The sequence below is a fragment of the Macaca nemestrina genome, chromosome 2, assembly GCF_043159975.1.
Source record: "Macaca nemestrina isolate mMacNem1 chromosome 2, mMacNem.hap1, whole genome shotgun sequence".
NCBI classification, from domain to species: Eukaryota; Metazoa; Chordata; class Mammalia; order Primates; family Cercopithecidae; genus Macaca; species Macaca nemestrina.
The window spans coordinates 114,167,663-114,191,361 of NC_092126.1; the positions used below are offsets into that span (position 1 = coordinate 114,167,663).

General features: G+C 51.3%; 1 protein-coding gene across 5 annotated transcripts in view; it reads left to right on the plus strand.

The window, feature by feature from the left end:
- LOC105480500 (MAPK activated protein kinase 3) overlaps positions 1–2,925 on the plus strand; it is a 37,992-nt gene extending 35,067 nt beyond the window's left edge. For all 5 annotated transcript variants that reach the window (XM_071091771.1, XM_011739475.3, XM_011739476.3 and 2 more), the window contains 3 exons: positions 356–441; positions 739–819; positions 1,515–2,925. In XM_071091771.1, coding sequence (XP_070947872.1) covers positions 356–441; positions 739–819; positions 1,515–1,591 — 244 coding nt within the window. In that variant the 3' untranslated portion in view covers positions 1,592–2,925. The remainder of the gene's footprint in view (positions 1–355; positions 442–738; positions 820–1,514) is intronic.
- Positions 2,926–23,699: the final 20,774 nt, after the last annotated feature.

The following is a 23,699-nucleotide window of genomic DNA, read 5'->3' on the forward strand; positions in this document are numbered from 1 at the left end:
AGGCAAGTCCCCTAACCTTCTTGAGCCTCAGTTTCTACATCTGTCAAACAGGCTCAAAACTTGCTTCCTCAAAACTCCCTCTAACTCCTGTTCCTCATTCATATTTTCCCTTCTGAGGACCACAAACAAGGCTGCCCTGTATGAGTTATCTACTGCTGCTTAACCAGTTATCCTGGACACTTAGTGCTTCAAAACAAGAAATAGTTGTTAGCTCACTCTTTCTGTGGGTTGGGAATTTGGGAGCACATGCAGCCCCTGCCTCAGCAGAGCTTGTGGTCTATGGGGAAGGGTGGAGGGGCTGGCTCTGAGGAACTCTGCAACCTCACCTCTCCCCTCTCTTCCCTGGCCTCCCTAGCCAAGCAGCTGATCCGCCTCCTGTTGAAGACGGACCCCACAGAGAGGCTGACCATCACTCAGTTTATGAACCACCCCTGGATCAACGTGAGCCCCTCCTCCTCCCATGGCAGGCAGGGTGTCCAGCCGGAGTGGGACTGCCGGGCAGGAGGGTGGTGGCTCTGCTTTGAGGCCCCAGTACAGGGCTGGAATGGGCCCATGCGCACAGGTAGATAGTAGGGCCTCACCTACAACCTGGCTTTGCCACTGCCCCATTGAGGCTCCTTCCGCACCCCAAGCCTTAGTTTTCCCATCTGAGACTCGGAGAAGGGGATGGAGTTGGGGGAACCAGTGCTGTCCCAGGTGCCTCCAGTTTCTAATCCATGGGCATGGGGCTCCTTCCAGCAATCGATGGTGGTGCCACAGACCCCACTCCACACGGCCCGAGTGCTGCAGGAAGACAAAGACCACTGGGACGAAGTCAAGGTGGGTGGGCTCTGCCTCAGTCTCACTACAGGTGCCAGGATTTGGGCAAAAGGGACTTCAGGGGGGTGGCTACCCAGAGTCTGGGGTCTTTGGCCCCTTTCTATGCCTGGAGGACAGGATGTCAGTGACTGTCACAGTGGTCCAACCATGGCACTCCAAGGATTGGGCCTCACTACCCCATTCAGTGTGGTGCTCCTGGCGTACTTTCTCAATGAAACAGGGCTTTGGTACCAAGCTTGGATGATGACCTCTCTTATAACCAACAACATTTGGGAGGGTGGTCAAACTGGTTTAGACCCAGCAGAGGCCACATTTGAATATATGGGGTAGCAGCTCCAGTGGCACAAACTCCACGCCCCAGTGTGCTGGTTGCCCAGCGAGATGGCATTCTCTGAAGGTCTTGTGGTTCTGTGGTGGAAGTGGTTTAGTTCACTATCCCACTTACCCTTGGTGTGGTCCCAGGGAATAACTCTCCTTTTGTGCCTTTGTGAAGAAGCTCAGTGTCTGCCACAGAGGACTGTAGTGCGGTCCCTCATGTGATGCAAAGGGCTTGGCCCAGTGCTGGGCACACAGTGGGCACAGAAGCAGCACAGGCTGTCACTGACACTGTTAAGGGGCTGCCCAGGCAGGGGGTGATAGTTCCTAACATCAGTACATCCTGACCTCTTAGTGCCCCCCATCCTGTCTGTCCCCAGGAGGAGATGACCAGTGCCTTAGCCACTATGCGGGTGGACTACGATCAGGTGAAGATCAAGGACCTGAAGACCTCTAACAACCGGCTCCTCAACAAGAGGAGAAAAAAGCAGGCAGGCAGCTCCTCTGCCTCTCAGGGCTGCAACAACCAGTAGCTCATGGGACCTTGGAGAAGCCTGGCCTCTCAGCCTGCATGACAGACGGGAATGTGCTGAGGCCCTGGCCAGGAGGGCCCAGGGTCATTCTTTTAACAAAAGGATTATTTTGTTGTGTTTTAATTTGTCACTTGGAACTTCAGGATGGAGGACCCTGACCCTAAACCTCCTTCAGATCTCTGGCCCAGGCTCAAGCCCTAGAGACGGGCAGGGCCTAGGGGCTGGGAGCTGCCTGCTGCCATAGCAGCACCTTTAGCCAGGATGGCCTGAGTGAGGCCTCTGTGCTGTCCTGCCCTGGTCCATGGCCTTAGCTTTCTAGGCCACTGGGAGTTGTGGCTGGGCTTCCCATCTTCCATGTCTTCCACAGAGACATCCCCCTGCGGGGTGGGCAGATGGGCCTGGCCTTGAGAAAGGCATTGGCCATTGGTTGCCATGGTGACCAGGGACCACATTGCTGCCTGTGAATGCTGAGTGAGCGAGTAAGGGAGGAGGGGCAACTAAGGGTTCACCTCTGCCTTCTTGGGGAGGCTGATTTCTCGCACACTGGCTGGCCCTCTCAGTCTCACTCCTCCTTGGGCTCCCTGAGGCTGCTGGATCTGGTCTGCCTGCCTCCCTGTGCAGTCCAGCCCTGCCTTGCTGCAGCCCAGCCCAGAGGGAACACAGCACTCTCCCCTGAGGGAGTCCCTGGGCCTAGCTATCCCCTCACTACTCCCTACCCAAATGGTGGCTTTTCATCTGAACTTAAGGTGGGGGATATTTTTAACCTTTTTCCACTTTGGAAAATGTCACTGTGAGAAAAGCCAGTATACTTCCCCTGCACCCATCTGCTCACCAGATCTCAGGCAGGAAAGCCTCTCTCTGTTGATGTGAGGGGCTATCTTTTGGTGTACTTATGTGAAAGTGGCTGGTTGGGAGCAGGGCCAAGAGGCTTCCCATTAACCTGAGGTCTCTTTCTTTACTCTGGGTCAGACCTGAGGTTGGGGAAGGCGACCGAGCCATGCTCAGAACATCTGGTCCTGGCTTGGGCCTGAGTGGGGCAGAGAGGGCCTTTCCTGGCTGATCAGGACTTACCAGCCCCACCCCACCATGGTAGCCTCAGGGTGCCGAGTGCCTGGTGCTGCCTGACAAGTGCCTGACACCCAGCCTAGTTCCTTCCTGGCCCCTCTCTCACTGGCTGGAAAACCCTAGACCATGTCAGATAGGACAACACTGCTGGGTTTTACATCCAGATAGTAATAAACACCATTTCATCATTTTCTCCTGGCTCCTAGGTTTACTTTTTGTCTACAGGGGTGGACAAAAGTGGCCCAAGGGCAGCTTCTCAGACCCACTAGTGATTTCACCCCAGCTGGAGGGGGTGCCTCAGGCCTGGTAAGCATGCCATGCTAACTCCAAGGCCACTGAGTCCTCGCTAGGCGTAGAAAGGTCAGAAGAGCTGAGGGATGGCAGCTGCCACATGCCCCCAGCTCTGTGCCGCCCCTGTGCAGTGTGTGTGACACCTACCCCCGGTCCTGTGTGTGCCAGTGTCTGCCCACAGTGGCCACCCCCAGCTGCGTGCCAGCCTGCTGAAGGGCGGGCAGAGTGCCTGCTGCAGCGCTGAGCTATTTTCAGAAACTGCCAGATTTCATTTGGCAGTGAGAATATCGAGGAGGGGAGGGGGCGGCATGCTGCAAGACTGTCTTTTGACTACTCCAGTAACAGAGCACTCTTACCCCTCAGGAGCCCTTGCGGGCAGCCTCAAGGAGGGCTCTAACTGTGGCATTTCTCTCCCAGCTCCTATCTTGAAACTCCCAGTTTTCCAAGAGCTCATCTGCTGCCTGCAGCGCTCGCTCCTCCACCCCGCTTCCTTCAGGGCGTGGGGGAGGGTGCAGAGCTGCTGGAAAGCAGGGGACAGGCAAACACACCTGAGATGTTCTGCTGCTTCCCAGCCTGGTGACCTTGGGCAGCTTTCTTGGCCTCAGTTTCCTCAGCTGTGTCCTGGTGATGATAGTGCCCATCTCATGGAGTTGTGTGGGGGATTTGAGCAGATGATGTGTGTGAAGTACTTAGTGAGGTGCCAGGTGCGTGGCTTATGCCCCACAGTCATTAGCTACTCTAACATCCTTAGTCATCAGGAAGGAAGGAAGTATCTAGAGTTACATCTAGAGTATCTAGAAGTCTCTAGAAGAAAAAGCAGCCCCAAATCTACCTCAGGAAGGAGAGAATATCTAGAGTTATATCTAGAGTATCTAGAAGTCTCTAGACTTCTACCTCAGGAAATTTCTATCCAGACAATCAGGCCTTCCTCACCCATGGGGTTTTATTTACAGAGCAGCATCATGTGGGCCTCCTGGGCCTTGGTTCCAGTACTGGGCTTCCAGGAGGGTGGCCAGGTAAGTTCAAGAGACCCCATGGAGCCTGTGGTTCAGCCCAGCCTTCCTAGTGTACTCTACATCTGGAGGAATGCTGGCCAGATGCAAAGGCAGACGTAGTCCATCTAGTCACAAAGCTGTGGAGGCACAGATGGCCTCCCTCGCTTGGCTGCCAAGCATCCAGTGTACCTGAGATGCTGTGCTGGGTACAAGGAAGGCTGCAGTGAGAACTTCAGACAGGGGGCTCACCTCAAGGTGTTTACATTCATGTGGGAGAAGGTGAAAACATCACATGTTGAAAATGTTAAATTGGCCAGGCGTGGTGACTCACGCCTATAATCCCAGCACTTTGGGAGGCCAAGGTGGGCAGATCATGGAGTCAGGAGATCAAGACCATCCTGGCCAATGTGGTAAAACCCTGTCTCTACTAAAATACAAAAAGTTAGCCAGGCGTTGTGGCAGGTGCCTGTAATCCCAGCTACTTGGGAGGCTGAGGCACGAGAAACACTTGAACCCGGGAGGCACAGGTTGTGGTGAGCCGAGGTCACGCCACTGCACTCCAACCTGGGGACAGAGCAAGAGTCCATTTCAAAAAAAAAAAAAAAATGTTTAATCAAGGTCTTGATATGGTCTGTGATGGAAGAACATGGCTCCAGGAGAAGGAGGTGTCATGGGACAGTTTGAGCCAAAGAGAGAATGTATGCATCCCAGTGCTGGGAAAGGTACCTAGGTGCCTGATAGGATACAGGGTTACAGGCAGAAGTGCAGGGACCAGGGCCTCAGGGACAGAGGGACTCCCTGCTCTAGGACTTCTGTCTGCCACTCCTCTCTGCCAGTCTGTGCTTCTCCCTGGGGCTGGCCTTGATCCTCTGCCTGCACTAGTGGTTTGTTTTGTTTTGTTTTTTGTTTTTTGAGATGGAGTCTCGCCCTGTCGCCCAGGAATGCAGTGGTGCCATCTTGGTTCACTGCAACCTCCGCCTCCCGGGTTCAAGCGATTCTGCTGCCCCAGCCTCCCAAGTAGCTGGGATTACAGGTGCGCGCCACTACACCCAGCTAATTTTTGTATTTTTAGTAGAGATGGGGTTTCACTATATTGGTCAGGCTGGTCTCGAACTCTTGACCTCGTGATCTGCCCACCTCGGCCTCCCAAAGTGCTGGGATTACAGGCGTGAGCCACCGTGCCCAGCCATTTTTTTTTTTTTTTTTAAAAACCTCCACAGCTCTGGCAAAACCAGAGCTGCAGAAGTCCTAGCTGGGGAGGTCATCTGCTCAGGTGTCCACATGTCAGTTTCAGGGGAGGGTTCTTATTGGTCACATTTGGCCCCTTGCTGTTGTTGGGGAGAGGGTAGGGCCCCTCCTGTAACTAGGTGGGGAGGGGTGCCCTAGAGGCAGTTAGCAGAGGAGCAGATGGAAGGGTTGCCTCATTATCTCCCACATCTTTTTGGCCACTTCCAAGAGCCCATGAGGAGCCTGATCCAGCCGCTAGCCCAGCCCAGGGCCTGGCTCCGTGATCTCCAGCATCAGGTGTTGCTCTTACAAGCCAGGACCGGGAGGCTGGATGCCTGGCCAAGTCACACTCCTTTTTGGGCCTCAGTGTGGCTGTCCATGAAATGGGCGCAAATCTCTGACAATCAGCTAGTATTAGGTGAGCTAAGAAGCCAAGTGGCCACTTGTTCTCATCAGCGAGTCCAGACGCACAGGCATTTGCATGGGCTCTATGATAGCTTCCCTGGCAGCTTTCCGTAAGGAATTCCATAAGAAGCTACTTGGGAGGCTGAGGCAGGAGGATAGCTTGAACCCAGGAGCTTGAAGTTATAGTGAGCCATGATTGTACCACTGCATTCCAGCCTGGGCAACAGAGCGAGACTCTGTCTCTCAAAAAAAAAAAAAAAAAAAAAATGGCAGCACGCGGTGGCTCATGCCTGTAATCCCAGCACTTTGGGAGGCCGAGGTGGGTGGATCACGAGGTCAGGAGATTGAGACCATCCTGGCTAACATGGTGAAACCCCGTCTCTACTAAAAATACGAAAAATTAGCTGGGTGTGGTGGCGGGCGCCTGTAGTCCCAGCTACTCGGGAGGCTGAGGCAGGAGAACAGTGTGAACCTGGGAGGCGGAGCTTGTAGTGAGCCGAGATCCTGCCACTGCACTCCAGCCTGGGCAACAGAGCCAGACTCTGTCTCAAAAAAAAAAAAAAAAAAAAAGCCATAAGCTATATACACACGTGTGCACGTGCATGCGTGCGTGTGTAACATCTCTTCCCAGTGATGTTTCCCCTGACCTGGCCAACCGCCCTGATTCTGGCCTCCAAACCTGATGCTGGCTGGCTTCCAATAGCCTGGCTCATTGCTATTCTACACCAGCCCCTCTCTGCCCTCAATTCAGCCCCTTCACTGCAGTGTCAGAATTAAGCCTCGGCCGGGCGCGGTGGCTCACGCCTGTAATCCCAGCACTTTGGGAGGCCGAGGCGGGCGGATCACAAGGTCAGGAGATCGAGACCACGGTGAAACCCCGTCTCTACTAAAAATACAAAAAAAATTAGCCGGGCGCGGTTGTGGGCGCCTGTAGTCCCAGCTACTCGGGAGGCTGAGGCAGGAGAATGGCGTGAACCCGGGAGGCGGAGCTTGCAGTGAGCCGAGATCGTGCCACTGCACTCCAGCCTGGGCGACAGAGCAAGACTCCGTCTCAAAAAAAAAAAAAAAAAGAATTAAGCCTCAAAATGCAGCCTGCTACAGCCTCTGCAGGGGTCTCCATGCTTCCAAGCCTGCTTGAAACTTTCTTTCTGGCCGGCATGGGGAAGGGGGGAGGGCAGGCTGTGTGTGGCTGTCACCAGACCTGGCCGCCTTGGGCCTGGCTGCTTTGGGCCGAGTCTTTGCATCCGTCGTGGGTCCTCATGGCTGCCCACAACGGATGCCAGCAGGGTAAAATTCTTCATTTTGTCATACTGAGCAGCCAGCATGCTTAACCAGCAGGCAGGGAAGGGTCTGGCAAGCCCACCTCCCCTGCTGTGTGTGGGATGGAGTGGGGTTGTCTAGAGCCAGGAGACATGAGCTTTGGTTTACATGAGGCCTTGAGCAAGGCAGTTCTTATTTTTGAGGTTGTCCATCAGTAAAGTGAGAGACTGAATTAACAGGACCAGATTATTCCAGCATCCTTGACAGACATATCACTACCAGTTGATGGATTGTGAGGAATGTTCTATGTTCAAGCAGATCATGCATTTTTCTAAGCCTCAGTTTTCTTATCTGTTAGCATAATTCTCACAAGGATGGGGCAGGGCTGCAATGAAGACAGGGAGAGGGATGGCTCAGCCCAAAGGCCTTGGTCACCAGCATAGCCCAAGCGTCTGCTAGGTGATGCACTAAGCTGCCCAGCACTCTGCCAGTTCTACCCTCTCTGTGTCCCCTGACCAGGAGAAGGCAGCTGTTGACTCAAGGGAACAAGTTCTCTGGGGCTCAGAGGAGCTGGTAGAGAGGTTAATTGGGGTGTGGGGCCACCTGCTGGTCACCTGGATAAGCATTCAGTGGGCACCTACTGTGTGCCACAGCCTGAAGGAGCTGTGGGGCAGGGGAGAGACCACAGCACCATAATGAATAGCTGACATTTATTGATTGCTTACTGTGTGCCAGGACTGTACTAAAGCTTTACATGGATCATCTCAGTCCTCACATTCTCATCTTACAAATAGAGAAACTGAGTCCCAAGCTCTTAGCTGCTGCTCTCTGTGCTAAAGGAGGTCAAAGGAAGGAAATGCTATTTTTGGCTAGGGGCAATCACAGAAGACTTCCAAAAGGTGGTGACAATATGAACTCAAAGGGAAAGCCAAATTTGGATAGACAAACATTTAGGGACTTGGCTGGCAGGTACACGGGGAGGCAAGGCATTTTGTGTGAAGAATGGAGAACAAGTCTATTTACTGGGTGAGAGGCGGCCGTGGCACAGGGGTCTCTCATTTCCTTGTCCCACCTCCTGTAGGAAGTCAGAATGGGGTGCTCAGGGATAAGACAATGGGCCCCTGGTAACAGCTCCTCTTTCTTAGAGCCCCCAGGGTTCTCCCATGGGTGGTGCATTTCCCCTCCACATGTGCACCTCTGGCTCCTCTGGAGATAGACCCAGCCAATGTGTGAGACAGTCTATCCATCCCCTCTTACTGCTCTAGCATTTCTGGTTGATTTCAGAGTTGGCTGTTAGAGTTGGGGCCAGATCTTTTCACATTGGACTCCCTGAACTCCCCAGGATTTGGTGAAGGAGTCCTAGGGCCCTCCACTTTTCCTTCCAACACAGCTATTTCATAGATTGGTGTCCTGAGATATAATTTGAACAAGTTTACACGCGTTAAAAAAGTTTATGGAACACTGAACTAGACATTAACAAAACTGATCTCAAATTTTGCAAGTCAGGCATTAAGATCTCCATTTTACAGATGAGAAACCAAGGCTTGGAGTAACTAAGTGGCTTGCCGAGGTTCATGGCTGGTGAGGACAAGAGGCAGGGCTCTGATGTGGCAAAATGGCTACAAGATTGTCCTTTCTCCCATGGTTCCTGCCCTCAGAGAGTCCATACTTCATGGGCACAGGCACCTGCCGGCATTGTCTGGTGGGGCATCGGTGTTGACAAGGGGAGCAGAGATGACTGGGTGGTCATGGCTGTCTTAGGCAGGCTTGTTTCCCCCTTTCTGGAGAGTTCACTCTGGACAGAGACAGTTGGGGCAGAGAGTGGGTGGTGGGACTGAGGCAGCAGGGGAAGCACTGGGAAGCCTGCCTTAGCCTATAAACCCTGCCCCAGTGTAGAGGCTGTGTAGATAAAGCAAATGACACCCCCATTCCCATTCCTGACCTTGATCTGTGTTCACAGCAAGCTAGGGAGTAATCAACCCTCAAACCTGGCAGAGATGCCCTGTGTGGGAATGAGGCAGGCCCCTCAGCCACCTCTTGAAGCAGTGTCCCCGGTGCAGGGACTCTCCCCACCCCAGCCTCCCTTCCAGGTGACAGTACCTTCACTCATGGGTCATGTTTCCCCCACATGAACTACTAGGGCTGGATGGAGGGTCTCAGGGCCCCCTGAAAAGACCCAGGGGGGTGAGGGGCTGGGCTCTTAGCTCTGGGCCTGTTTGAGTCATGCCTTGGAGCTCATGTTTTAGCACATAGTGTGTGCCCGACATATCTCATACTTGACTTTGTTTACTTTTCTGTTCTTCTCGTAGCCCTCCCAGGCAGAGATCATGCCCATTTTGCAGATGAAGTCACGGAAACTTGAATAGTAGCAGAAGAAACTTCCTAGGTTCCTATGAGTGGTGTGTGGCAGGACCAGGGTCTGAAGCTAGGGGCATGGAGCTTCACAATCCCCTTCCTAATGGGAAGGCTATCCCTGCCCAAAGAGTTCCAATGTCATCTGACCCCTTCCCTGATCTGGTCTAGCTGGAGAAGACGTCACAAACCCGTTTCTCCTCTGCCTTGACCTCCTATGCCCCTCGATGCCAGAGGAAGGATTCTTGGGGGTGCCCTTCTATGGCCTCTGGTCCCTGAACTTGGGCAAGGAGTGCCTGGCACCTCTCGGGATGCTTTAAAGTCAGAGTGCTTCCCTGCAGAGGAGACAGATGTTGGGTCTGAGTCACACAGCTTGGGATCCCCTTCTGACTCCACTCTGCGTCCTTGGACAACTCCCTTAATCTCTCTGAGCCCATTTCCTCATTAGAACATATGGATAGCAATGCCTGCCCCCCAGACTGTGAGACTGGGAGAGGTCAGGCACGACAGTTTGCTGCGCTACCAGCATGTCACAGGTCCTGAAAAAATTCACCTCACATGAGACCGCGTGGGGTGGGACGGTGTTTAAGGAAATATTGAGTCACAGGTTAAAGCCTTCAGAAAGGAGGCTGACTTCCTGGGAGAAGCTGTAGTCAGAGCTCCTGTCTAACTGAGCCGCCCACCTGCCCTTGAGGTCTCGGTCGGTCTCTCTCTCTCTCTCTCTCTCTCGGTTCCTGCCAGGCCAGGCCCTAGTAGGCTGCGCAGTGGGACTGGCCAGGGCTGCTGTGAAATACAGGTGAAGCAGGTGAGGCTTTGCCCAGTGGCATCAGGCAGGTACAGAGAACCCCTCCTTACAAGGTCAGGAAGGGAGCCAGAGACTGTGGGGCATCGTACCAGCTAGTGACGGGATGGACTGGCCCAGCGTGCCTCCTTTGGGCAGGTGTCTCTGTGCTGTTGGCTGAGTCAAGTTAAGCAGACAGGACTCCTTCTACAATGATGGAGCCAACAGCCAAACAGTGGAGTGACAGAGAGGGACAGAAGGGTCGGGAGGTGGGGGGTGTCTCTGAGAAGGGGACACTCAGCCAAGGATGAATGACAAGAAGTTGATTATAAGAAAAGAGAGGTCGGGCATGGTGTCTCATGCCTGTAATCCCAGCACCTTGGGAGGCTGAGGTGGGCAGATCACCTGAGGTCAGGAGTTCAAGACCAGGCTGGCCAACATGGTGAAACCCTATTTCTACTAAAAATATAAAAATTAGCCAGGTGTGGTGGCATGCACCTATAATCCCAGCTACTTGGGAGGCTGAGGCAGGAGAATTGCTTGAACCTGGGAGGCGAGGTTGCAGTGAGCCGAGATCGTACCACTGCACCCCAGCCTGGATGAAAGGGCGAGACTCCGTCTCAAAAAAAAAAAAAAAAAGAAAAAGAAAAAGAAAAGAAAAGAAGGGCATCCCAGGAAGAGAGAATAGCAAGCGCAAAGGCCTTATAGTGGAAACAGCCTTTGAGATTCTGAGGAGCAGAAAAGAGCACAATATAGAGAGCGCTGGTCTCGTCTAGCCTCCTCCAGACAGAAGTGAGCATGTGGGCATTCTTATGGGACCCAAGGAAGTCAAGCTTTTTGGAGGCACCTTTCTCTAGGTTCTGCCACTGACCACCCAGAATAGAATGAGTCCAGGGCTCAGGATGGGTTGGCCAGGTGTGAAGCAGCCCCCACCTGGCCCTTGACTTTACAGATGGAACACCAGCTCCTAAGATGGCTTTGATATCTAATTGCTGGCAATAAATTAAACCCACAAAACTGTGGATGCACGGCTCATTGGGGCTGTTAACATCAGCAAAGCCAGTGGCTGTGCCTGTTTTCACACCAAGATGCAATAAGACACAACTCACCTCTGGAGATGGATTACATGGAGATAGGGCTCTGCCCTTTGGGCCTGGAAGAGAGAGGTGGATTCCTGTTACTGAGCTCCTGTAACTAGGCTTGATCTTATCACAGTTATATGAATGCTTGGGAGGGAGATCCTGGAGTAGAGGTGAGCAGAGATTTTCAGCAATAGTCACACACTCTAATCTCAGCAAGCAAGAGACAAGCCCCTCCTCCTTCTAGCCCATGAGTCAGTGCAGGCTAGGGGCCTGGGCTAGGAGCACTGCCAAGGGATGAGGGGATCCCAAGGTGTTCTTCCTGGGACAGCCATCTTCCTCCTATGGCCACCTTTCCCAGCCTGCCCTGAGAAGGTTTTCTTCCTTCTGTTGCTCTGGAAGTCAGGTGGGTTTCTGAGAGAGTTAGTTCCAGGGAATAAATACTTCCCACCTGAAGCTGGGAGGGCTGCCTGGAGGAGGTTAGGATGCCGTGCAAGTGTGAAAGGGGGTTTAGGGAAGGAGCAGACAGCCAGTTTCCACACTCTGGAGAGATGATAGTCAGAGGTCAGCTGAATTGTCCAAGGTTGCCCAGAAGGTTAGTAGCTAGATCTACGAACAAAAGAAGGCTCCCTGGAGATGGTCTGAATCATAGGGGCAGAGGAAAAGGGCATCGGGACTGGAGGGACTTAGAAGAGCTTGCAGTTGGCCGGGCGCGGTGGCTCAAGCCTGTAATCCCAGCACTTTGGGAGGCCGAGATGGGTGGATCACGAGGTCAGGAGATCGAGACCATCCTGGCTAACACGGTGAAACCCCGTCTCTACTAAAAAAATAAAAAAAAACTAGCCAGGTGAGGTGGCGGGCGCCTATAGTCCCAGCTACTCCGGAGGCTGAGGCAGGAGAATGGCGTAAACCTGGGAGGCGGAGCTTGCAGTAAGCTGAGATCCGGCCACTGCACTCCAGCCTGGGCGACAGAGCGAGACTCCGTCTCAAAAAAAAAAAAGAGCTTGCGGTTCTAGCTTCAGGACTTGTGATGATTCCTCCTTAGAGTATGATTACCCTTAGAAAAAGATGGTATCTCTTGGGCCTCTGCAGTTTCTTGCCTCCATGTTTGTCCTCTTGGACTGGCCAAACCCAGTCCTCCAAGGATGGAAGTGGATCCAGGAAAAATGAAAGTTGACACAGGCATGGTTCAGAAACAGCTTGAGAGCTGGAATGGACAGGCAGTTCTAAATAGACTTCAAGATGGTCAGAGCTGGAAAGTACTATTTGATTTTCATTTTATAAATGAGAAAACTGAGACTCAGAAGCCAGCTACCCAGCTTCAACTGTCTCGCCCAACATTGCAGCCCCCTGACCACTGGCTGGGCCACCTTGCCTTCCCTGGTCTTAGAGTTCCCTCTCAGGTCTTTCTGGCTCTCACCTTCTCCTGTAGAGCTGTTTTCCATTTTTGCTTATTCCTGAAGGGGACGGTATCAGTGACTGTTTTTGTGGCATCCATAGCTCTTAATTAGGCTTCCTTAGGCCTCCTTTCAAAAGGCTTTGAGTGAAAAGACCATCAGTATTTGGCACTGGGATCAGTGTAAGGGGCTCTGCCCATAGCATGGAGAGAAGTGCAGATGTGCAGGGAGACTGATGCTGAATTACTGGGGCCTAGAGAGCCTGGAGGCCTGAAGAGGGTTTTTCAGACCCCATCCCATGCATGTTCTGCTGGAACCCAGAGGCCCTTCAAGCCTGAGAGCCCTGGCTTCTGGGCTGGCTACTGATGTCCCCCGCCTACAACTCTCAGGGCGACAACTGCCCAAAGGCTGGACACAAACAGGGATTTCTTGTGTGCATTCTGTGGTTGGAGTGGGGCTGTGGAAATGTTGGATGCCATGGCCTGGCTGAGTTGAAGTCCCTACTCTCCGGCTGGAAATGCGGCCACTGCCTATAGGCTCTACGGCATAAGGATGTCTTTCAGAGAATCAGGGCTATGGAGATCATGAGAGGAGAGTGGTAGTTTTGCTTGGCCTTGGGATTTGAGGTGGGTTTGGAAGGAATGTGGAAGGTCAAAGCAGAGAGGGCACAGCATGACTCTGGGAATAGTCTTGCTGATTTGGGTGTGGGGAGTGTGGCTAGGAAAGGGCAGGGCCTCTCTTAAGCTTTAAGTGCCCAGCCTGGGGTGGAAAAATAAATGCCAGGCTCTGGAGGCAACAGGGAGCCATTAGGGTCTCTTGGACTGAAGAGAAGTGACAAGAGAGTGATTTGGGGCAGCTTAGCCTGGGAATTGGCAATGACGAAGCCAGAGTGGAGGAATTCTCCTCACAATTTCTCCCAGATTCAAGTAGCACAGCCTCAGGGTAGATGTTCCTCTCCAAGGGTGACTGGGACTGTGGATGGATGCTCAGAGACAACCCAGGATGATTCCCATGCAAATCATCATTAACCCCTGGCTCATGTCCACCCTTGGTTAGAGTCTTCCTTGACAAGCTCTCCCCGGGGCATTCTTAAACCAGCACCAGGTGTGTTTTCCAGGTGAGCCGGGCAGTTCTCATGCTGCCAGACCTGAGGTTCCCCACAGCCTAGGACATCCTGTCCAATGGAAGGATAAAGGAAAACTGGCATTATTGACAGATGGATCCTGAACCCCTCAGCTCATGTAATCCTTGCAGCAGTCAGAGGCAGGTGCCATTCGCACCCATTTTATACCTAACATCTCCTGATGAGCCAAGTCTTCTCAGACTCCACAGTCCCTACTGGTCCCTTGACTCTGGGGTTCCCCTGGCTCTGGGCTCCATCAGAACCTCCCTGGGGCTCCATCAGAACCTCCCTGGGGCCCCCACCTTGAGAACCTGCTTGAATGTGGATGGTGCCTGCATTTACTGTAGGCTTCTTGAGTGATACTGCTCCACAACTGGGTATGGGGAGGTTGGCTCCAGGTGGCCACCTCTAGTGGTCTTTTTCTGGCTGGTGGTTGCCAGCATCAAGAACCACCATCACTTCTCCCACCTTTCAAGAAGCCCTCAGGGTTTTCTCTGCATTTAGAAAAGAGCACAAAAACATAGACTATATCCTGGAAGTGGGCAGGGGATAGGGGAAAGCCTCTGCCACTTTCCTCTTCCCCAAAGTATCTTCCACAGCTTCCAGACTTGTCACTAAGACTATGTCACAGTCTTAGGTTTGATAGTGCCCACTCCAGGTTCTGCAAAAGTTTGAAGGTCAGCCTCTTAAATATTGTGGTTGCTGATTTCCCTGGATATAGAGAAGGGGTTTTGGTGTCGGGAAGTCCTCAGAACTCTGGGGATGGCTGCTATGGCTGATCTTGGACAAGTCTCTTCTGTTCTTTGCAATCTCAGTTCCCTTAACTGTAAAATGGCCAAAATTATGCTCACAGGATTATTGGGAGGATTTCATGTGAGAACACATGAGAAAATACCATAATTACAGAGTCTGGTGCTCCAATAATAGAATTACTTCAGGTTAGAGGGGAGTTGGGGGGCCCTAGACCAGCTCTACAGAATGGGGAGGCGAAAGGGGCTGGAGGGCAGGTAGCATCTGATCTGACAGAGAGGGCCAGAGCAGTTATATTCATTCAGGGGCTCCTATGCTGTGCCCAGGTCTCTGCTGTACAATGCCTGCCCTGCAGACATTGAGGGTAGTCTGCTGTTTACCTAGAAGAGTTTATATAGACAGTAGTCAAAACCTTGGGGTCCAGGGAGCCAGTACTGGGAGGCCAGTGGCCAGCCTGGAGGAAGAAGAGAGTAGGTGGAAAGAGCTAGAGACATAGTGCTCTTTTCCAAAGGCCACACCTATGCTCATGAACTTGGGTTATGCTTCAGGCCTTGGGTGCTGGGGGACAGCCCAACAGGAATAAGAACGTTTCCTAAGCAAACGATAAACTCTGAGAGCACTACCTGGTTCCAGGCCCAAGGAAGGCATGCTTTCAGCCCCCTGTTCCAGCCTCGTCCCCCTGCAGTCCTTGTCCATCTTACTAAGTGCAGATCCACACGCCTTATGCTCCGCAGGGCCAGTTTTGTAAGCCCAGAAGTCAAGGCCTAACCTGAACCTGATGAATGAATCAGATCAAATACATGCTGTATGCTCCCAGGCCTGATTTCTCCAACTCCTCCAGGCCACATCCAAGGGGGAGCTACAGAAATGTCCATGCCTCAGTTTCCATGAGGAATAGCATTCAGCAGTTAAGGTCTGTGATGGACTCTAAGAACAGTGCCAGGGCTGGGCGCGGTGGCTCACGCCTGTAATCCCAGCACTTTGGGAGTCTGAGGTGGGTGAATCATGAGGTCAGGAGTTTGAGACCAGCCTGACCAACATGGTGAAACCTCGTCTCTACTAAAAATACAAAAATTAGCTGGGCGTGGCATGCGCCTCTAATCCCAGCCACTCAGGAGGCTGAGGCAGGAGAATCGCTTGAACCCAGGAGGCAGAGGTTGCAGTGAGCCAAGACTGCGCCACTGCACTCCAGGCTAGGTGACAGAGTGAGACTCTGTCTCAAAAAAACAAAGAACAGCGCCATAGGTTTGTCCATTGGTCACTGTCATGATCAAACAAGTAGCTTCCAAAAGGAGCCAGCATGTCACATGGCAAGAGTGGAAACAAGAGAGAGAAGGCGGAGGTGTCATACACCGTTTTTTGTTTGTTTGTTTGTTTCTTTTTTTGAGATAGAGTCTCACTCTGTTGCCCAGGCTGTAGTGCAATGGCACCATCTCAACTCACTGCAACCTCCGCCTCCCAGGTTCAAGCTATTCTTATGTCTCAGCTTCCAAGTAGCTGGGATTACAGGAGTGGACCACCACACCCAGCTAATTATTGTATTTTTAGTAGAGACTAAATGCTTCACCATGTTGGCCAGGCTGGTCTAGAACCTCTGACCTCAAGCGATCCGCCTGCCTTGGTCTCCTAAAGTGCTGGGATCACAGGCGTGAGCCACTGTGCCTGGCCTTCATACACTTTTAAATAACCAGATCTCAGGTAAACTCACTCATCACTGGGATGGCGCTAAGCCATTCATGAGGGATTGGCCCCCATGATCCAAACACCTCCCACCAGGCCTTACCTTCAACACTGGGGATGACATTTCAACGTGAGATTTGGCAGGGACAAATATCAAAACCATTTCATCATAGATGGACATGTAAGAGGGAGAGAGGCACCAAGGTGACTGCTAGAGTGTTGCCTTGGGCTGCTAGAGAGATGGAGGTGCTGTCTATGAGGGATTGGCCCCCATGATCCAAACACCTCCCACCAGGCCTTACCTTCAACACTGGGGATGACATTTCAACGTGAGATTTGGCAGGGACAAATATCAAAACCATTTCATCATAGATGGACATGTAAGAGGGAGAGAGGCACCAAGGTGACTGCTAGAGTGTTGCCTTGGGCTGCTAGAGAGATGGAGGTGCTGTCTCTTAAGATGAGAAGACTGTGTGTGGAGGGGATGGTTTGCAGCACTGGCCACTTTCAAGATATTCAAGGTGACATTCAAGGTGTCAGGAAAGCAGTTGGAATGATGGAGCTTGGGGCACAGCTTTGGGAGACATCATGATTTATAGGGGGTCCAAACCCACAATATCAGACAAGAGGAGAGAATGTGGAGAGAGACGAAAAGGGAACTCAATCCTGCGGCAGAGGTTGGGGAGATATGAAGAATCCAGAAAAGTAAACTGAGAGGGAGCAGCCGGCTAAGAGAAAAACCAAGAGAGTATGGTTTATTGGAAGCTTCTGAAAGCAAGTATTATAAGAATGGTCACGGCTGGGTGGGTGGCTCATGCCTGTAATCCCAGCACTTTGGAAGGCTGAGGTGGGTGATCACGAGGTCAGGAGATCGAGACCACCCTGACTAACACGGTGAAAACCTGTCTCTACTAAAAATACAAAAAAATTAGCCAGGCGTGGTGGCACGCGCCTGTAGTCCCAGCTAATCAGGAGTCCTGAGGCAGGAGAATCGCTTGAACCCGGGAGGCGGAGGTTGCAGTGAGCCGAGATCGTGCCACTAAAAAAAAATAAAAAAAATAAAAAAGGGATGGTCACTGTGTTGAATGCTGTTGCACAGGAAAAGTAGGATGAAAACAGAGAAGCAATAATCAGATTTGCCAATAGGACTAGAAGCCCACATGGGGAGAAGTGGGGGCTGTAGATATGGAGGTGGAGATAGTGAGTGCAGTGAAGGGGAGTGGCAGCCTTTTTCCAGGCACACCACGAGGAGACTTGAGTTCTGGGCTTCTCCTCTGACTGACCAGAGCCCTCAGTGGCCAAAGAGAAAGACAAAAATGGGTCCTATGTCCTGGAATTCAGGGCCTGGGTTGGCCAGAGTGGATGAGTAGATGAGCTAGGCTGGGAAGGATGAATCAGGTAAAAGAATCCATGTTCAGTGCTGTCACAGTTCTCTGTCACAAGAGCTTAGCTTTGAAAACTACTCCCTGCTCATTAGCAGGAAGGATGAGCTCCAAAGTGGGTGGACTGCAGAGTACAGGGTGGCCAGTGCTGCCGAGCTCCATGTCCCGTCTGTGTGTATTATTCTCCTGAGAAAGTGGTACTGCTGTATACAGGTAAATTTGTCAGAGAAGCAACACATAATCATTGGGAAATTGCAGAAAGGAGGAAAGGGTCTCTTCTTGGTATATTTTACTCTGGTTTGTATCTACATGTGATTGTTCTTGCATAATTATAACCACATTGTGAACAGAGTTTTGGGCCTGATTTTTTTTTGCTGAATGTGATATACTAGCATTCTCTTTGTTGATAGATGGATTTCATGGTTGTTATTGGTTGCATACAATTACATGGGGTAATGTCCCATGTTCAATCACTTCATCCCTTACTGGTTGTCACTGGGATTATTTCCAATATTTATAGACAATATTACATTGGATATCTATAGAAATGAAACTTCTCTCAATCCATTTTCACAGAACTAACATTTTTTTGGGGGGGGTTCTTGATACCCACTTGCCATAGGTTGGTGGGAGGGTCAACCTGGACCCACCCTGCTTGAAATAAGTAGCCTACTATTACACTAACTGACTGCACACAGTCATTAAATTTTTTTTTTTTTTTTTTGAGACGGAGTCTCGCTCTGTCGCCCAGGCTGGAGTGCAGTGGCCGGATCTCAGCTCACTGCAAGCTCCGCCTCCCGGGTTTACGCCATTCTCCTGCCTCAGCCTCCCGAGTAGCTGGGACTACAGGCGCCCGCCACCTCGCCTGGCTAGTTTTTTGTATTTTTTAGTAGAGACGGGGTTTCACCGGATTAGCCAGGATGGTCTTGATCTCCTGACCTTGTGATCCACCCGTCTCGGCCTCCCAAAGTGCTGGGATTACAGGCTTGAGCCAACGTGCCCGGCCTTTTTTTTTTTTTTTTTTTAAGACAGAGTCTCGCTCTGTCGCCCAGGCTGGAGTGCAGTGGCGTGATCTCGGCTCACTGCAAGCTCCGCCTCCCAGGTTCAGGCCATTCTCCTGCCTCAGCCTCCCAAGTAGCTGGGACTACAGGCGCCTGCCACCACACAGGGCTAAATTTTTTGTATTTTTAGTAGAGACAAGGTTTCACTGTGTCAGCAAGGATGGTCTTGATCTTCTGACCTCGTGATCTGCCCACCTTGGCCTCCCAAAGTGCTGGGATTACAGGCGTGAGCCACCGTGCCTGACCCAAATAAAAAAGTTTTAATGGGCTGGGCACAGTGGCTCACGCCTGTAATCCCAGCACTTTGGGAGGCTGAGGTGGACGAATCACTTGAGGTGAGGAGTTCGAGACCAGCCTGGCCAACATGGTGAAACCTTGTCTCTACTAAGTAAATAGAAAAATTAGCCAGGTATGGTGGCCTGTGCCTGTAATCCCAGCTGCTCAGGAGGCTGAGGCGGAGAATCGCTTGAACCTGGGAGGCAGAGGCTACAGTGAGCTGACATTGCACCACTGCACTCCAGCCTGGGTGACAGAGTGAGACTCCATCTCAAAAAAAAAAAAAAAAAAAAAGGCCAGGCGTGGTGGCTCACACCTGTAATCCCAGCACTTTGGGGGGCCGAGGCAGGCAGATCACAAAGTCAGAAGATCGAGACCATCCTAGCTAACACGGTGAAACCCCGTCTCTACTAAAAAAAAAAGAAAAAAACACAAAAAATTAGCTGGGCGTGGTGGCAGTCACCTGTAATCCCAGCTACTCGGGAGGCCGAGGCAGGAAAATCGCGTGAATCCGGGAGGCAGAGGTTGCAATGAGCCGAGATCACACCGCTACACTCCAGCCTGGCGACAGTTGAGACTCCATTAAAAAAAAAAAAAAAGGAGGCCGGGCGCGGTGGCTCATGCCTGTGATCCCAGCACTTTGAGAGGCTGAGATGGGCGGATCACGAGGTCAGGAGATCGAGACCATCCTGGCGAACACGGTGAAACCCCGTCTCTACTAAAAATACAAAAAAATTAGCCGTGCGTGGTGGCGGGCGCCTGTAGTCCCAGCTTCTAGGGAGGCTGAGCCAGGAGAATGGCATGAACCTGGGAGGCGGTGGAGCTTGCAGTGAGCAGAGATCGCACCACTGCACTCCAGCCTGGGCAACAGAGCGAGACTCCGTCTCAAAAAAAAAAAAAAAAAAAAAAAAAAGAAAAAGAAAAAGAGAAGGGGTCTTCTTGTAGCTTCAATTTGTCTTTCTTGATAGTTAAAGAAGATGTTCATTTTCCCATCTTTTCATTTACTATTCTATTTCTCCTCACGGGAGGAAGCAGTTTCCATCAGGTGACCCAAATTTGTACCTTTCCCCAGGGGCTCTCTGAATGGCTCATCAGCCCTGCTAGGGCTGTCCTCACCAGCTGGAATGATGCAAGGTCAAATCTCTGTGTCCTCCTGCATTGTCTCCATGCCTTCAGCCAGTCTTCACAGTTGCACTCTTCCTCCTAAATGCCTCATAGCAGCCTCTTGGCCTGCCCCACAGACTCTCCTCTAAGCCAACATTGACTATCCCCAGCCACTTCCCCTGGACCCTGAAGAGCCTTCAGAAAATATAGCTTGACCCACTGACTAGTTTAGTCTCTACTGACTACTCAGAATTCTTCATAGTCTGCCTCCACCCACCTGCCACCCTGCCCCCACCCCCAAGGAAGTCTTGGGCTCTGGTCACACTGGCCTTGTCATTGCATCCCATTCATCTCGCTCTTCCTGCCTCTGTGCCTTGGTTCATGAGACCACCCTGAGAGTCATATCCATTTAAACTCATCCTCTGAGATCTCGCCGCCTCAGCCAAGCCTTCCCAGATTTTTCCAATCCACTCAGCCTCCCCTACCTCTGAACAGCTGAAGCATTTATAATCTATAGGGGCTTTCTGAGACGGTCCCCAATAAGTAGTCCTCTTTACCTCATCCAAGTTCTGAACAATGGAGAAATAAAAACTCAGATGGAGGTCAAAGCATTTTCTTCTTTACTGAAGAAGGCTTAGAGGAGGAAGTGGCTTAGTGTGAAGTCACATGGGTCTGTGTTGCGCTGACTTTCCCCCTTCCCCAAGTCTCACTTGTTTTGGGTAAGTGAGGCCCCACACATCCCAGCAAGTGGAGACCCACACATAGAAGAAAGCATGGGAGTGGGAAATCTGCCCCTCTCCTCACAGTTCATACCCCAGGAGCAAATGCTAAATCCTGTCTTTTTTTTTTTTTTTTTTTTTTTTTAATCCTGTCTTGAATTAATAGTTACTGTGGGTTAGCTGGGTGCTGTGGCTCATGCCTGTAATCCCAGCACTTTGGGAGGCCAAGGCAGGCGGATCACGAGGTCAGGGGATCGAGACCATCCTGGCTAATGCGGTGAAACCCCGTCTCCACTAAAAAATACAAAAAAATTAGCCGGGCAAGGTGGTGTGCACCTGTAGTCCCAGCTACTCGGGAGGCTGAGGCAGGAGAACAGCGTGAACCTGGGAGGCGGAGCTTGCAGTGAATTGAGATCACGCCACTGCACTCCAGCCTGGGTGACAGAGCGATATTCTGTCTCAAACAAACAACAATAACAACAAAAATAGAGTTACTATGGGTTTTGTTGCTTCAACTATGCTGGACCAACTATATAAAGTCCTTAAAGCCCAAGGTATGTACAGCTTCTTATCTTCACAGTGCCTTCGAGCAGGTGAAGAGGACTCCCTCTTAGCAAGCCCTTCCTTCTCCATGCACACTCACCCCAGTTAAGTCTAAAATTTGGTTCGGAGGACCTCATTTCCCTATGGACGCTGGTCTGAGTTTGCAGGCAGAACCATGGGAGCAGGCAGGGATGTAACCAGTATCATTCACTCAGGCCTCAGTCAAGGGGGTGACAGGGCCTTTCCTGAGGGCAGTCTTCCATGGGGTGCAGGGCACGAAGGCACAATTGCCCTTGGTGCCTCTGTACTAAGATCAAGGAGAGAGTCAAACAAGAGGTTGGGATGGCATAGACATGTTTTGCTTAACTCACAATTGTATCAAGAACCTCCTTTGGGCTTTTACTGGACCGATGATAAGTGACTGGATTATCCAAGGCATGGGGATTAATTATTTTGGGCTGGACAGAAGAGTCCATGGACAGAGTCAGGTTACAAACTCCACTGTTTCACTGGCTGTTGCTTTCTAGAGGAATGTGAACCCTCATACAATTTGGAACCCACCTGGTAATGCCTGGATTCCAGAGCTGTGGGTGCACACACATCATTGCACCATGTAGAATTAGAAAAAGATTTCTCTAAAAATAACTACCAAGGAATATTTAATTTGATAGCAAGACTATGACTAATCCATGAAACAGAGAGTCTGTGTGACAAGACACAGTACAATAATGGGGAAAAATTCATGTTTGACCTTTAAGCAAGTGCAAAATGAAACAGATCTATGCCTTGGCAGCTGAGGACCTTGTGGCTCTAGGGAGAGTGGCTGTGAGCAGGGGGTTTGATGGTCATGGAGGAGAACTAATGCAATACGTAGTTCTCAGGGGTGTTGCATCATGGAAATAGCTTAGGGAAATCAATACCTTTTGGTGTTAAATAGAGAGAAGAGGCTCACGCTGAGTTAAGTGCTGGCTGGTAAGAGGCGGATGCAGGAGGCCAGCCCAGCTGCATAGGGGTGACCAAACCAGCTCTCACAGGCTAACTTGTAGGAGAAGTAGATTCCACAAATACAAGGAGACCCAGCATTTCTGGGAAGCAATTTGAGCCGGTAGGAGGGGAGCAAGGTTCCAAAGTTTTGTGAACATTAACCTTGTGCCAGGCTCTGTGTTGAGAACTTTGCAGGCTTTATCCTCAGAAGCATCCCTGATGTAGAAGCCATTAAACTGGCTTCAGAGGGATTAAGCTACTTGCCTGGGGTCGCCCAGTTAGGAAGTATCTATCTGGAGCTGGATGTGAACCCAGCTCTGACTCCAGAGCCCTCAAGTTCTATTCCCTGTTGCTAGGTCACCTGAAACTTGAAAAAGCCTGAGGCTGTCAGTGGGTTGGAGTGACAGACTGGGGCTGGGACAGGCTGGGTGCAAGTGAGGTTTGGCCAGGGGCCACCCCATGTTGAGTTCTCATGAAAAATTGCCATGGCTCCCAGAATGGCAGATTTCTGAATCAGGATCACTTCTCTGATTGTTCCGTAATTCATAACTGCATATTATAAATTCTGATCCATCACCCTCAATGCTAATTGGAGAACAGAATAGTCCCCATTTCTTAGAGTTGCTTTTCCTCAGTGGTGACAGGGTGAGTACTATTCTTGCTGCTCTCTAGGTCAGGGCCCTGCATGTTCTGAGTAGAAGTCCAAGGTTTGATCTTGTGAGAGAGTTTTCTAAAGATTTCTCTTTGTTGGCATCCCCTACTAAATGTTCTTCAAGGAAGAGATTAGCCATAATCCTTGATCAGATTCAGGGCCAATTGCTTGTTGGTGCCCCGGCAATGTTCTTTCTCTGGACCCTTAGCATGGGCAGAGGTGTGATGGACAAGCAAGGTGTTGAGACCACAGCTAAAGCAGTGGGTCACAGAACCTGGAGAGTGGGCTGTGTAGGGACGTAAGCTGTGCTTCCCCTCCAAACCTGGGAGATGAGCGCTAGACCCTGGACACAGGTGTGCCATCTCGAGAACAAAGGAAAGATTGGCTCAAACAGGAGAAAGAAGCCTGGAGTGGTCCTGTGTGAGCAGTGGTCCTAGATGCTTCTGGGCAGACTTTGTTGGTGCTCAGAGAATTGGGGAATGTGCAGTGGTGCCTCTGAGCCCAGGACTCAAGAGGATAAGTCTTCCTCCTATGCTGTTCCTTCAACAAGCCCAGGATCTCCTTGAGGGGAGATCACGTTCTTATTCATGTCTCTCATCTCTGCTTCTGATCCAAGGTCTGTCAATGGTTGGTTCCCTAATGTCATGGGACGTGGAAAGGCCCCGACGGCTGCCCTGTCTCCCACTCTAGTCCCCACATTTCTCCCCACTCCCTACTTGCTCACTCACACATCACGTCCTGGTCACACTGGCCTTTCCTTTCCTTGGATACGTTAAGCTCCTTCTTCACCAGATTCACCTCCCCAAAATGCTACTCCCTCTGCCTAGAACACTTTTCTCTTCTTTACTTGGCTGATTTGTATGTATTGTCAGCCTCCAGTTTAAATATCATTTCCTCCAGGAAGTT